The 12973-nt window shown below is 49.8% G+C and overlaps 3 protein-coding genes; 1 reads left to right on the forward strand and 2 right to left on the reverse strand.

Annotated features, from left to right (window-relative positions):
* Nucleotides 1–1258: 1258 nt before the first annotated feature.
* Nucleotides 1259–6610, reverse strand: FFUJ_01708 (related to Ras GTPase-activating-like protein IQGAP1; the record flags this gene model as incomplete). XM_023575706.1 has 2 exons in its annotated part: nt 1259–1643; nt 1695–6610. 2 exons carry the CDS (start codon nt 6608–6610, stop codon nt 1259–1261), a joined length of 5301 nt encoding a protein of 1766 aa, XP_023423883.1.
* Nucleotides 6611–8410: 1800 nt separating this feature from the next.
* FFUJ_01707 (related to RMD1-protein required for meiotic division) lies at nt 8411–10414 on the forward strand (the record flags this gene model as incomplete). XM_023575717.1 has 3 exons in its annotated part: nt 8411–8440; nt 8493–9861; nt 9912–10414. The coding sequence occupies 3 exons, from the start codon at nt 8411–8413 to the stop codon at nt 10412–10414; spliced, it is 1902 nt and encodes a 633-aa protein (XP_023423884.1).
* Nucleotides 10415–11065: 651 nt separating this feature from the next.
* Nucleotides 11066–12291, reverse strand: FFUJ_01706 (related to glucose-6-phosphate/phosphate translocator; the record flags this gene model as incomplete). XM_023575728.1 has 3 exons in its annotated part: nt 11066–11539; nt 11589–11987; nt 12055–12291. 3 exons carry the CDS (start codon nt 12289–12291, stop codon nt 11066–11068), a joined length of 1110 nt encoding a protein of 369 aa, XP_023423885.1.
* Between the last annotated feature and the right edge of the window lie 682 nt (nt 12292–12973).

Consider the following 12973-nt stretch of genomic DNA (forward strand, 5'->3'; position numbering starts at 1 on the left):
TTGCGCCTGGCTCTCGACTGCTATCCGAAGAGGCTCAAAATATGACTGTTCAATTGGCTCCTGGGCAAAGAGGGTGATGTTGACCAAATACCGTGACTGATAGCAATGCACCGTAGCACTTGTCCCATGTATTCGTCCCAAAAGCTTGACCGAAGCCGCTTATCTTTCTGTCGTTTTGACTAACCGGCCGCCAACCAAGCAAGCCGTTCCTTACCGCTCACAGACAACCCTGGCTCGAGATTACTTCTAAGTTCTCGGCAAAGAACTAACCACCGAACAAACCTCACGCGACCATTATTTGCCAGCCATTCTCAACTTGATGGTCTATGCACATTCCTTTCCCTTCTTGTGCTTAGCCTGCTGGCTTCGCTTCTGGATCCTGATACGAGCCAAATCCTCGCCCTCGTTGATCCATTCATCTATCCCCTAGCAAGTTTATCTGCTGCCTAGTCCCAGCAAGCCAAACTCCCGGAGACGTGCCTATCAAGATTGCCTCTCTTTCTTGTTGGCCTCGACTCAAGGAGAACCTTGTTAGCTTGCTCTGTCCCCCACCAAAAAGTTGTCCCGGCTGGGCCTGTCTCCTCCTGCGCAAGTTTCTGTGAAACTACTGTTAACTGGCCAATCATGGCTTAGCCTCCCCGACAGCCGATGACCGATAACCTCTTCCCTTGAGAAGACAACTCTCTTGTTGTGTGTTGACAACTCTAGGATCACAAGGACGTGAAGCGAACAATAATGTGTTGAATATACAGTTCGTTATTTACTGTTTGCGGTTATTACAATACCTAGAAGATATAAAACATGAACCTTGATGACATTTCATGCATTATGCCAATCAAACTGATATCCTAACAATTCAACCCTTCTGTCGCATCAAGCTCGCCCGCTTGCTCATCTCAGCTCAGCCCAGTCAACTCTGAAGCAACAATAAGAAGAATGAATACAAAAAAGCAATCCCCTTTCCGACTTCACTCCAATGCCCTAAAATCCGTCATGAGTTGCCATATTTTACCGTCATTGTAGTGATGCACCCTGTGCGCTAACGCTCCTCCGATACAAATCAGCCTGAAAAACACCAGTGCTTTGTCTGTTACACAAACACCCTTTCCCGTCACGCCAGTTGCAATGCTCGCCCAGTCTTTTCCCCCTTCTTCCTTGAAACGTAGGTATCGTCTGACATATATCGCCTCCTATAAAGTGGTTTCGGACCGTCCCTCCAGGGGCCAGCCGGTAGAAGTATAGATTACAGCCCTGCCTCTTACTGAGTTCTATAGAACTTCTTGTAGAGGAGATGCAGCAGCAGATTAACATTGAGTTTGAGGCTGCCCTCGAAGAGAGTCATGAACTGATGCGCCTCGAACTGAGCCTGCAAGAGGTCCTCAATGGGCACCAGAGCACTGGCTCCGGGGATCTGGATGTGTCCTCGCGAACCCTCAAGGCTGAAGACACCTACTTCGTCACATGAGATGGTCATGTTGATCTTCTCAAAGTCGTTGATGCCACTCCATGACACCAGCACACCCTTCTCGGTGAGAGCACGCGCGCTGTACTTGTAACTGCCGAACTTGGGTACACGGCCACTACGTTCCAGTTCACGCTGGTGGTTGTATTGCTTGGTGAAGGGTAGCAAGAACTTCTTGCGGCTATTAAGATGTTAGTCATTGTGTTACAGTAACGTTCCCAAAGGTACTTACCCCTTCTTGTTCTGCAGGGTTGCCATGGCTGACTCAATGTAGTCATCGTAACTCTTGCGCTGCTGTTCGAGGTACTTGGCCTTCTCGTGCAAGTTACTTAGTGTCATGCGCACACCTTCCAGCTCTCGCTGTCGCTGAACCCTTCTGCGGCTCTTTGTGCGAATATCAAGCGCAATGGCGTTGAGGACATCCTGGTAGTAGTTATGCTTGGTGATGCGTCCCAGCTTCTCGAGTCGCATGATGTTCTCTAAAGCTGTGCGCTTGAGCTCTTGGTATGTCATGCGTGTTACGTCGATCATGTTGGCATCAGAGTAGGCTCCACGAGTGTTGCTGCCAACAGAGAACTCGTCGCGAAGGAGCATACGCCACTTGTGGTCATCCTCTGGAGAAATGGGCTTGACGAGAATTTCCAGGAGATTGGCGCCAGTCTGCACACGAATAATATACAGCACGCATCGCTTGGTCTCCATAAAGAGCGCCTTGACATCGGCCTCAGGGTCGTCGACATCGTGGAGCTTGGGTGTCAAGAACATGTGGATATCTGAAGAGCCTGCAGCGTTCATCTCGTTCTCGTTGTTCTTAGCACTGCCGAGGTCGTGCATGATTTCCCGCAGGACGTCGTCACGGCTGGGGCACATCGTCTGAAGCTCAGCGGCCACCAGGTTGTGAATGGAGAAGACGTCTGTCATCTTGATGTATAATGTTGGCTTGTTCTTGGCGTAAAGGTCGTTGAACTCATCAATATCAAAAGTTCTTTCGGCATCCGGCACTGCAATCAGGTCGCTAGTTATTTGGTGCAGGCGCTCAACAGACTCTGCAACAAAAGCGTTCAGGGGTTGCAGATACACGTTCTCACCACCGAATGGTCGACCAGAAGCGATTTGGCTGATGACCTTGGCGACCTCGCTGAGGTTTCGCTTTTGTAGAGGGCTCAGTGCCTTTTCAATGACACCAACGTTTTCAGGGGCAACAACTGCCGGTTGCAAGTAGAATCGCCAAAGCCAGCTGGAGACAACTTGTAGAAGGTTCTCGGGGGGTTCCCGCTTGAATTGCTGTCGTAGGTTCTCAAAGATCTGGTTGCAGACAAATCGAAGGCCGTAGGGCATCTTGTGCAGGAAGTCCTCAAGAGCGAGGAAAAATTGGTCGCAGATCTCTCGAAGATCACGCAAGTGGTCGATGAAGAGGCGGCGAGTCTCGGGGTCACGAATAGCAACTTCTCGAGGGACATCAAGCGGCCTTTGATCAGGTCGACCGGTGGCCAGCTCAGTATTGTTGATGGCTGATCGGTAAATCTGCATGGGATCACTCTCAAGGTCCAGAGCAGGATCTTCAACGATGTTGTCTCTGATCAGAGGACCAAGAAGATCTCGAAGGTACTTACGATCTCTTGGTGAGCGAGTGTAGTTGTTGAGAAGCTTAGACCAGAAGAAGTTGCCGCGAATGAAGTCCTGAACATCTCGCGCACTCACAATCTCCTCGCGAATTGATCGAGCGATCAGCTTGAGCAGATAGTACTCCTCTCGTCGTTTCTGAGCATAACCAAAGAGACTCATCATCAAGAGCTCGATGCGTTTGCACTCCTTCTCGGCCGTTCCTTGCTCGCGAATGCGCTTGAACAGACGAGCCAGGTACTGTGGCTGGGTTTGCAAGTTGAAGAAGAGTTGTTGGTAGGATTCGAGCTTCTTGCGCGAGCTCTTGTTGAGTGCTTTAAGATCAAACTGGTTGGCAGAAGACATGGAGCTGTTGGCGATGAAGTGCATTGAGTTACCTCCGTAGTTGTGCTGATGCCTCACGACTTCGTCGAGTGTAATCTTGTTCTTGACCAGCAGGGCAATCTTGATATCAAGTTGATCGATGTAGTTCTCCAGCATCTCATTTTGTCGAACTTGTTGAACGACTGTCTTGCGGATACGTTCAAACTCGATTTCCTCATTGAAGTCGAAGTCACTGTCGTTAAGAAGATGGACAAAGTTCTTGACGGCGTTGACTGGAGGGTTCTTGCCAGTGGTCAAACTCTTGTAAGCCTCACCTTGAACCTTGGCACGGACAAAACTCTGGATCTTGATGACCTTCTGCATATTCTCGTTGTAGAAGCGCTTCTTCTCTTCAAATCGAGCCCTTACCATGAAACCTCGGGCTGCGGTCTGCAAGGCAACAATACATTCCTCCTCTTGCTCCAGTTCGGCCATGATATCCTCGACTCTAGCACGCTCCATCATGGCTCGTAAAATGCTTTGGAGATCAATGATCTTAGGGGTATGAGATTCAAGCTCGTCGAGGAATGCCTTGTGCTGCTGGCGGTACGAGAATCCCCGAATGTTGCCCTGGAGGGCTGTAACCTGAGGTTCTTGCTCTTCGAGCTGTTCAAGGATGGCTGCAACTCTTTGGCGTTCAAGCATGGCCCTAATAAGACCTTGGAGGCCAATGAATGCAGGTTCGTTCTCCTTAAGAGCATCGAGAGTATCGGCAACATCTCTCCTCACAGCAGCGGCGCGAGCAAAGGCTTGAAGCTGCTCAACACCAGTCGTGTGCTTGTTAAGCTCAGCTCTTAATGCCTTGTTGTCTTTGCGAGCGCGGAGTCCACGGGCAAAAGCTTGAAGTCGTTCCACTGCTGGGGCGTGTTGGCCCAGTTCAGCTCGTAGTGCTCGGTCATTCTGGCGAACACAGAGTCCGCGAGCTAGAGCTTGAAGTTGCTCAATCGCAGGGCTATGCTTGTTGAGCTCAGATCTTAGAGCCATGTCGTCCTGACGAGCGCGGAATCCACGGGCAAAGGCCTGAAGCTTCTTCCATTGGGGTCCAAAGGAGCGTAGATGCTGCTGCTCGCGGTTGACCTGAGTTCTAGTCAGCAATGCCCTCGCCGCCGCCTGCAGGTCAACAATCGCTGGGGATTCCGCCTCCAAATCTTCAAGATCCTGGTCGACTTTGCCTCGTAGCAAAGCTCCACGGGCTGCTGCTTGCAGCTTCTCGACAATACCAGAAGATTTCTTAGTCTCTTGGTATTGCGCAACATGGCTCTTGCGGGCCAAAAAGCCCCTGGAGATTGCTTGGATCTCCCTGATGGGCCCTCTACACTTCGCAAGCTGAGCAGTCACATTTCGTACCTGGTTTCGAGCCTTGTTGGCCCTGATCATGGTTTGTAACTCCAAAATATCGGGCTCCAGCGCTTCCAGGATCTGGTCGCGCCGATCCAACCTTCTTCGTGCCAAGAATCCACGTGCTGAGCTCTGCAGCTGGATAGCAAAGCGCTTCATTTGCAGTCGATAGTCCATGATTTGTCGTGTAAAGTCTCCTCGAATGCGAGATTGAAGGTCTATTAACCACTCCTCCTCATCCCAAAGAGTCTGCATTGTCTCACCAAGCTTAACACGTAGGAGAGCACCTCGGATTTGTGCCTGCATATCAACGATGGACTCTTCGTTTTCTCTCAACTCCCTTTCGATCCTTTCCTCCTCAGTCTCTTCTGGTTCAGGCTCGGGCTCAGGAACACCAAAGTCGGCACTCATATTTCCGAAACTAGGCATTGTAACGCCGAGTTTATCGAGGCCCTTCTGCATAGCTTCCAATTCATGGTGTTCGAATTCAAGCTGACCGACGAGGTTGCCTATCCTGAAGTCGACTATGCCCTTGCGGAATAGAAGCCAACTCAGAGCATGAATACAGTAGATAACCTTGGGTATGTTCTTTTTCTCGTATAGATCAATCAACTCGAAGCGAAACAGATCGGGCAGCTCAACTTCGTCAAGGTATCGGAAAAAGATAGCAATATTGTCGGAGTGTCGATATTGGAGCCTGGGGTGTTGGAAGATTCGGTAGCGTCGATCTGGGTTCAGAGCTTCGACCACTTCTGCGAGGGTGACACCATCACGGAGCGCCTCCTCAAGCTCAACAATGGGAGGTATAGATTTATGGATGACATCCTCAATCCATTCCTTGGCTTCACCGATATGGCAAAGGTATTCGTATGCTTGAAGGAACTGGCGCTGTTTGTCCATCCAGTTGCGCCCTTCCCAACTGTAGCCAGTTGACTTCTGGCTTTGGCCGCCATTACTCCTATCGGCTCGTTGCAATCTTCGTCGACCGCGCAAGCCAACAACTTCTTGCGCAGGTGAGGTGATGGTGAAGTCTTCAGGTGAGTCGGACGATACAAGACGCGAAAGCGTCCTTAATTGACTTGTGGAAGACTTGCCCAATCCTTCCAACTCATCCCGAGCTATGTGCGTGCTATGCACATGATGGGGTGATGAAGGAGCTTGGGTAGCTTCTGGTGGCAGAAACGTGTCGGATCGAGTGAGCAGCATAGAATTTGGTCGCATCGGTAGCGGGCGAGAAGGTGATGACGTTTTTACTGGCGACGTCTTGACTGGTGAAGTTGATGTTTTTGTTGGCGACGAGCGACCATCAATGTGCGCCATTGAGAGCTTGCCAATATCGACGCTCTTACCGCGATCATGGCGAGGGACTGCATGGGGAGGTGTTGAAGGAGGTGTGGATGCTGGAGCCTGTGGGAGTGGGCGAAGAGAATGCCGAGCTGAGCTATAGATATTTTCGGGAGCTTTCTTTGAGGTCATATTTTCTCCAGCTTCAAAGGTCTTTGCCCTTGCCCTGACATCGCTCTGTGCTCGCTTGTGGCCATGCACTGTAGCTCCGTTACCAGCCGAACTAGAGGCCGACGTATATTGACTATTGAGGCTGTGGTCTGAGGCGTGGGAGTAGCCTGATGAAGCGGAGGATGACGTTGTCGAGGGGAAGCGGTTGAGGAGAGACGGTGAGATGTTGGAGTTGGAGGCGAAGTCGATTGTATGCGACTGGCGGAGAGGTCGCAGATGTTGATGAGATTGTGGCTGCGATTGCGATTGCGATTGCGCTTGGCTTGGAGAATGGTGTTGAGTTTGAAAGTAATGAGTACGGGACGACATTGTTCAAGTCTTTTAAGAAGGGAGTCGCTGGCCAAGCCCGCAAACTCTTGTCTCGTCTTTTCTTGATTTCGTCTTTGGAGTCTCTGCTCAGGAACGTAGTAAATCGATTTTCCGTCTGTGACGTTAACGCATTGTTTCGAGCGTTGCTCGGCTTCGTCTGGGCAGAGGAATGCTGTATCAAGGCGTAGCGGCTTGGAATCCTACAAGATCCAAGACAAGCTGAATTATATGCAGCAAGGTAAAACAGGCGAACAGTGTAAAAGCGAAAAATAACAAACACCAAAGTCAAGGTGTTGCAGGATCAAAGAATAAGATGCTGGTGCCAATACAAGCAGCGCAAATGCCGTCACTTTGTTCTTGTGACGAGACAATAAGACGAGTTTATGCCCAAGAAAATGAACTCTAGGACCTATGGGATGCTATAGCGAGCGAGTGAGCGTCAAGGCACCCGATGGCGGGGCGTTGGATTTGCCGGAGTAAACAAAACAACGGGCAACCGCCCAGCAACGGTCTCTCTACCTACCTAGTCCCGATTGGTGACATGCGGCTGATGATCCGCTTTTATGTCTGTCTGGTTTATCCTTGCAAAGTCTCTCATTTGTTCAACATGGTCAGTTTTTATGCGATTCAGAAGCAACTATTATGCGCTGTGAAGTGTTCTATACTACGTGTGATCTCTCAGTTGCTGTCTATGAGTTTGAGTAAATATTACAAGAGCAGATCGAGGTTATGTTGTTTATTTACTGGTCTGTATCAAGTAGACTCCAACTCCCCTTGCAGATCTAGTGTCACAGCTCTCCAGGTCGTCAATCAAAACACGCAAAACTCCATATTGTGGATGCTCAGCCTGTGTCTAGCCCTCAGGGAGCAAGAAAGCACCGGACTTTGATATAGGATGTCAAAATAAACTCAGCAAACGGCATCCTAAATTTAGGCTAAACTTATGCTAGTTTACCTAAGTCTTTTTGTCATTTAGGACCAAGGTCTTGAGTTTTCTTTCCTCCCCTAGCTAGCGAAGTTTATTGCCAGATTGGCAGTCTAACCAGGTCAAAGCATCATCAGTCCACAATTGGTCAACTTGTTGAGTGTTGGAGATCCTTGCTCGAGCAAGGATGTTGGTTCTACACGGATTGACCACCCTGCTACCCTAGAGTGATGAGGTGAGCCGCCATAGATCTTCTCCAATGCTTGTTTCTGATGAACTTACCGGGGTTTGTAAATACAGGATGCGCTTCGATTCCAATGTGATAAGCTTAACATACCATGAAAAATATACACAGGTACTCAATGTTACTGTAGATCAGAAACGGGTTGCGACCTCACAAGTAGCCCATAACACATAACACAAGACAGAATACGGGTATACCGTCTGTACAACTAAAACAGGCTGGGAACATGATGACTCTGTCGTGCCGCTGTCAATGGCTCTGTTGATAAAAACATGCTTTAATAACAGAAAAGCTAAAGTCGAGCAAACATCCATTAGCACATGTTTGCGCCTCGCATCGTCAGTGGTGAGCCACGACAGCTTGGAAGCTTTTTTGATACGCTGTGGTTTGGTGGGGTTATATGAGGTCATCAGCGCAGAGCCAGTCCCAAAGCAATTGGCCCGAGCTGCGAACCCCATCGGATCAGAATCATTCGAATCTTTAAGCTTCAACCCTTGTCAACCGAGTTTTGACTTTTGAACTTCTCTACACCGTCAACCGCGATAATTCATTTCAATTGATCACTATCAATAAAGATCGCCGGTTTTATACTATTCATTTGCATAAGGGTGTTGATCCCTTAGGAGCCGCAATGGCGTCAAAGCAACGTCCATCAGTCCTGGTACTTATCATCAACTCTGCGCGCGTCCACGAATACTGCTAACACCATCCAGGTTACGGACGCGAGACAGAGACCACCCCAAAGAAGAGTTCTTCAACGACAAGACACTGGTGCAGGCGCTGGCGGATCTCAGGCACCAATGCGATTCATGACCGTCGACAATGTTCTTCAGTACAACTCTCAAATCCCTTCAGGCCAGCCACGCGGTCCCCCAGCACCGGTTCCTCATGGACGACACCCAGGACCCGCAGGCGGTGCCCTAAGTCGCCGAGTCTCTTCAGGCGGTCTGCCCAATGCTCAGTCTCGTACCGGCCAGCCAATGCCCTCGAGAACGACAAAGATAAGCGAGAAGCTGGTCCTTCTTCCTGAAACAGGCGATAACGACGATGACGTCGACGAGGAAATCGAGAGTGAGTCGGTGCTCGCGCGCCGCGTACACGATGATGAGAATCGACCTCTGAAGGACGAAGAATTGGATGTCCTCAAGAAACGCGGCGGGATCCGCGGAAAGAGTTTTGCTGAGAGACTGTCCAAAATGCAGAGAACAGATAAGGTTAGCAGACTGACAGCCTACTGTACTGCACAAGCCTACAAGATTAAGCCGACTGCCGAGTTCCTGCGCAAGAAACATGAGGCTAAAACAAAAATTTACGACGACTGTCTATACGTCATCTACGCCTTGCCGCTCCTTAACGGTACTGATGGTTATCGAGTACGAAGCCGACCTATTCTCAAGACTCCTGGAACTGGAAAGACGGTACTAGACCTGGAAATCGAACGCAGTGAGCAACGGGACCACCATGAGGGATACTTCGAGGATGATGCATACGAAAACCCTAGTCCTGAGCGTGGCCATGAGATGCCTTCTCACTTGACTGATCGCCCATCAACTCCTGAGCGCAGCAACCCCTTCCGCCACGACGATGATGTCTCATCCATGAACCGACTTGCGCCCGACGCAAAGAATTTTGCTGAAATGTTTGTCTACTCCTACGGTGTCGTTGTCTTCTGGAACTTCACCGAGCACCAAGAGAAGGATATCCTTGCCGACCTAACATTTGCCGATGCCGACGCTACGGAGAATGGCGCTACTAGCCTTCTCACTCGACCCTTGGACCAGGAGGACTATGAGACCGAGGAGTTCCACTTCGAGTACAGCGCCGATATCAAGCGTCCTCGCATCTTCAACGATATGATCACTCTGCTGCCACGATCTGACCATATGATCAAACTCACCATCAGCCATGCAATTGCACAAAGTACGCGGCTGTGTTTCTTTGAAGAACGCATGAGTGAGACTATGATAAGTGCTCAGCATGTACCCAAGACGCTGGCTCTAACAGGAGAGCTTAACATGACACGCACTGAAATCGTGCGTATGTTGGGCCAACTCTTCAAGAGCCGGGTCGACATCAATCTATGTAAGTCTATCCACTCCAAATTACGGTATCTTAGTCTGACTATTTCACAGCGTCCAATATCCTCGATGTTCCCAATTTCTTCTGGGACTCTGAACCAACTTTACATCCACTTTACGCCGCCATCCGCGAGTACCTTGAGATCGACCCACGCATCAAAGTTCTCAACGAGCGATGCCGCGTCTTCCTCGATCTTGCCGAGATACTGTCCGACTCCGTTGCCGACGCAAAGATGAGCTACATCACTTGGATCATCATTGTCCTGATTATCGTTAGTATCATGGTTACCGTTACAGAAGTAGCCATCCGTTTCGGCATGCTCAGCAAGGCAAAGGGTACTGGTATTGATCCGGCAATTATCGTACCTGCTCTTGGTGATGGCATATCTGGACAAGGCCATGTTGCCCTGCCACCAAGTGACCTCGAAATACTGGCACAGACATTGGGCCTACAATCTAACGCCTCTTTCGGCGATGTTCAGCAGGGTATTCTGGCTCTGAAAAAGAAGACCCTTCCTGATGCCTCGATTGTACATGCTTCGCACGAGGATATCTGAGATCGACACATCCCATTTCTTACATTTCGCATAGCACGGCGTTAATGGATGGCTGTTATTCCAAGAATGTCTTTTCCTCATAAAAATGTTTACAGGGGTGGTGTTTTGTCAGAATGGACATCAATTCAAATAGGTTCGCGGCCTTTGTCTATCTAGCTCAGGAGTTCTTCGGGAATAAAAGATTTTCGCTTTCACTATCAGGTATAATAATACACATGTCGAATGCAGATGCAGCAACGCAGGCATTAATGTAGAGTATCTATTCTTACTCTGGAAATGCAAACCCTATTCAAGAAAATTGAAGAAACAACCAAAGTTGTATAGAAAAGGCCACATAGTTTCGGGGCCAGCACATTTTCGAAAAAACCCATAGCCCATGATCATGATAGTAATAACATCCTCAGTCTCCAATCTCCCCTCCGATCCTGCTTCGTGGTAGGCGAGTCCGTGGGGAGCCGCCGGATATCAAGTACAAATAGAATTTTACCAGATGTCGATCCATGCTATACACCCAGCAGAGATCCCAGAAAGCGAAGAAAAAAGACACCGAAAAAGAAGCAGTTCGCCTTTGCCAGTCTTCACTCGCCCGATCGTCTATAAAAAGGTCATGTATTAAAAGTGAGAATATCCGATCTCAATAGCGCCCCAAGTTTACCGGGCATGCTGCTCGACGGGCTTGTAGGCGGCGGCAGCAGCCTGTTGGCTCTTGCGGTTCTTGTTGTCGAGTTCGGCCTTGCTGTAGATGGCAGCACCAAGCATTGTGACGGCCATACCAGCACCGTTAAGCAGGTCGATGGTCACGTCGAAGAGGAAGATGCCGAGAGCAACAGTCAAGCACTGCTTGAGGTTACCACAGACGGTCATGGTCAGAGCACCAGCAAGCTTGTTGGTGTTGAAAGACGAGATGTTGAGCAGAAGGGCGAGGAAACCGTTTCCGAAAAGCGAGGCGAAAGCGGGAGGAAGAGAGACGTCTCCAGAGGTAATAAGCTTGTGGAAGCCGCTGACTTCACCTGTGGCAGTAGCGCAAGCCAGAGCCTGAAGAGCAGCGAGAGGAGACATGCGGAGGAGGAACTCGATTGGGGGGAGAGCGAGAGAGCCAGTCATGAATCGGTTGGTGACGACAGTCTATAAAATGGTTAATCAAGAGTTTAGCCCACATGAGGACAGAACATACCTTGAGAGCGGCGAGCACAACACCAAGAATGGTGAGAAGGAAACCGGCATCAGTGAAGCTCATCTCACCCAGGGTGGTCATGGCAGCACCGATGATAAGAGGCAGGAGGGAAAGGTATGTCATGGTGCTGTAGGTTCGGCCGTAGTAAGTGCGGTAGATAAGGATGGTGAAGATCGGGCAGAGCATGCGCATGGTCTGGTAGAAAGGAACGGAGACCATAGCGAGAGACAAGTTGGAAACGGCGATATTGGCAGTGAAGAGAGCACTGAAAGCAACGAGGGCGAGGTTCTCGCGACGCCCTAATCGTGAGAGCTTAAAGTAACCCATTTGCATCATGACATAGGTGCCGACACTGGCGAACGAGGCGTGGAGGAAAGTCAAGAGCCATGGGAAGTGGAACTATTGGAAGCGCATGTTAGTCTTTGGACTATCAGTGTACCATAAGCGGTAGATGTTGTCAACTTACCATTCCCAGAACAAGCTTGTTGTAAAGAGTGAGGAGCAGAGAGAAGAAGAAGTAGGTTCCGAGCCATGCGAACTTGACGGTACTGGGGATAGAGTACTCGTGCTCAAGGTTATTGTTCTTGGGAGGCTCGGCTCGGCCAGCGTCGCTCTCGACGTCGAGCTCGCCCTTGATATCACGCTCTCTCTCCTCGGCGGAGAGGAGAGGAAGAGGCTCCTCGTTATTGGGGCGGGAAGACATGGTGATGGATGCGCCGGAGATTCGTGGGGATGCGATCAGGTACCGTTGACGTTGAGGTTATCGTGGGGTCTCTAGCATAACCCGGGGTCGACTCAATCAATAACGATGAACGGACTAAGAAATCCGCAAGCGCAGTCGATTACCGACAAAATGCAAATGCAGACCAAGGTGCAGCCGAGTCTTTGATGTATGTAGTTGTAGGTAGTTGTTAAGTGGAAACGTAACACGGAGATAGATGGAAGCGAAGAAAATACAGGGGCCAAGCCAAGGGGAGAAGGGGGCGGAGGCGCGTAATATGATGGAATAAAGCGAGCGATTGGACCCAGACAGGGAGATGAATATGGAGACAAGACGAGACAGGCGAAAATCAAGTACTGATCCCAGGTAAGAAAATGATCTTGCACGACACGCACACACAAAAAAGAAGAGAAAGTTGTGAAGAGTTGTTTCTTTCGAGGGGCTCGAAAAGGAGGGAAAAGAGGGAGTTTAAAGTGACGGGACGGGGAAGAAGGAAAAAAGAGTTGGGAGGCAGAAAAAAGGGAGGAAGGTTTTTAGGGAGACAAGCCCCAAAAAGGATCTCAGGCTTACTGTACCTGTGTGATCTGTACCCCCCAAATCAATATCTACGGGGAGGTTCGGAGGCTTCAGTGATTGATAGCGGGGGTGGTTGCCAAAGGGAGTA

Source organism: Fusarium fujikuroi, chromosome FFUJ_chr01, assembly GCF_900079805.1.
Source record: "Fusarium fujikuroi IMI 58289 draft genome, chromosome FFUJ_chr01".
NCBI lineage: Eukaryota > Fungi > Ascomycota > Sordariomycetes > Hypocreales > Nectriaceae > Fusarium > Fusarium fujikuroi.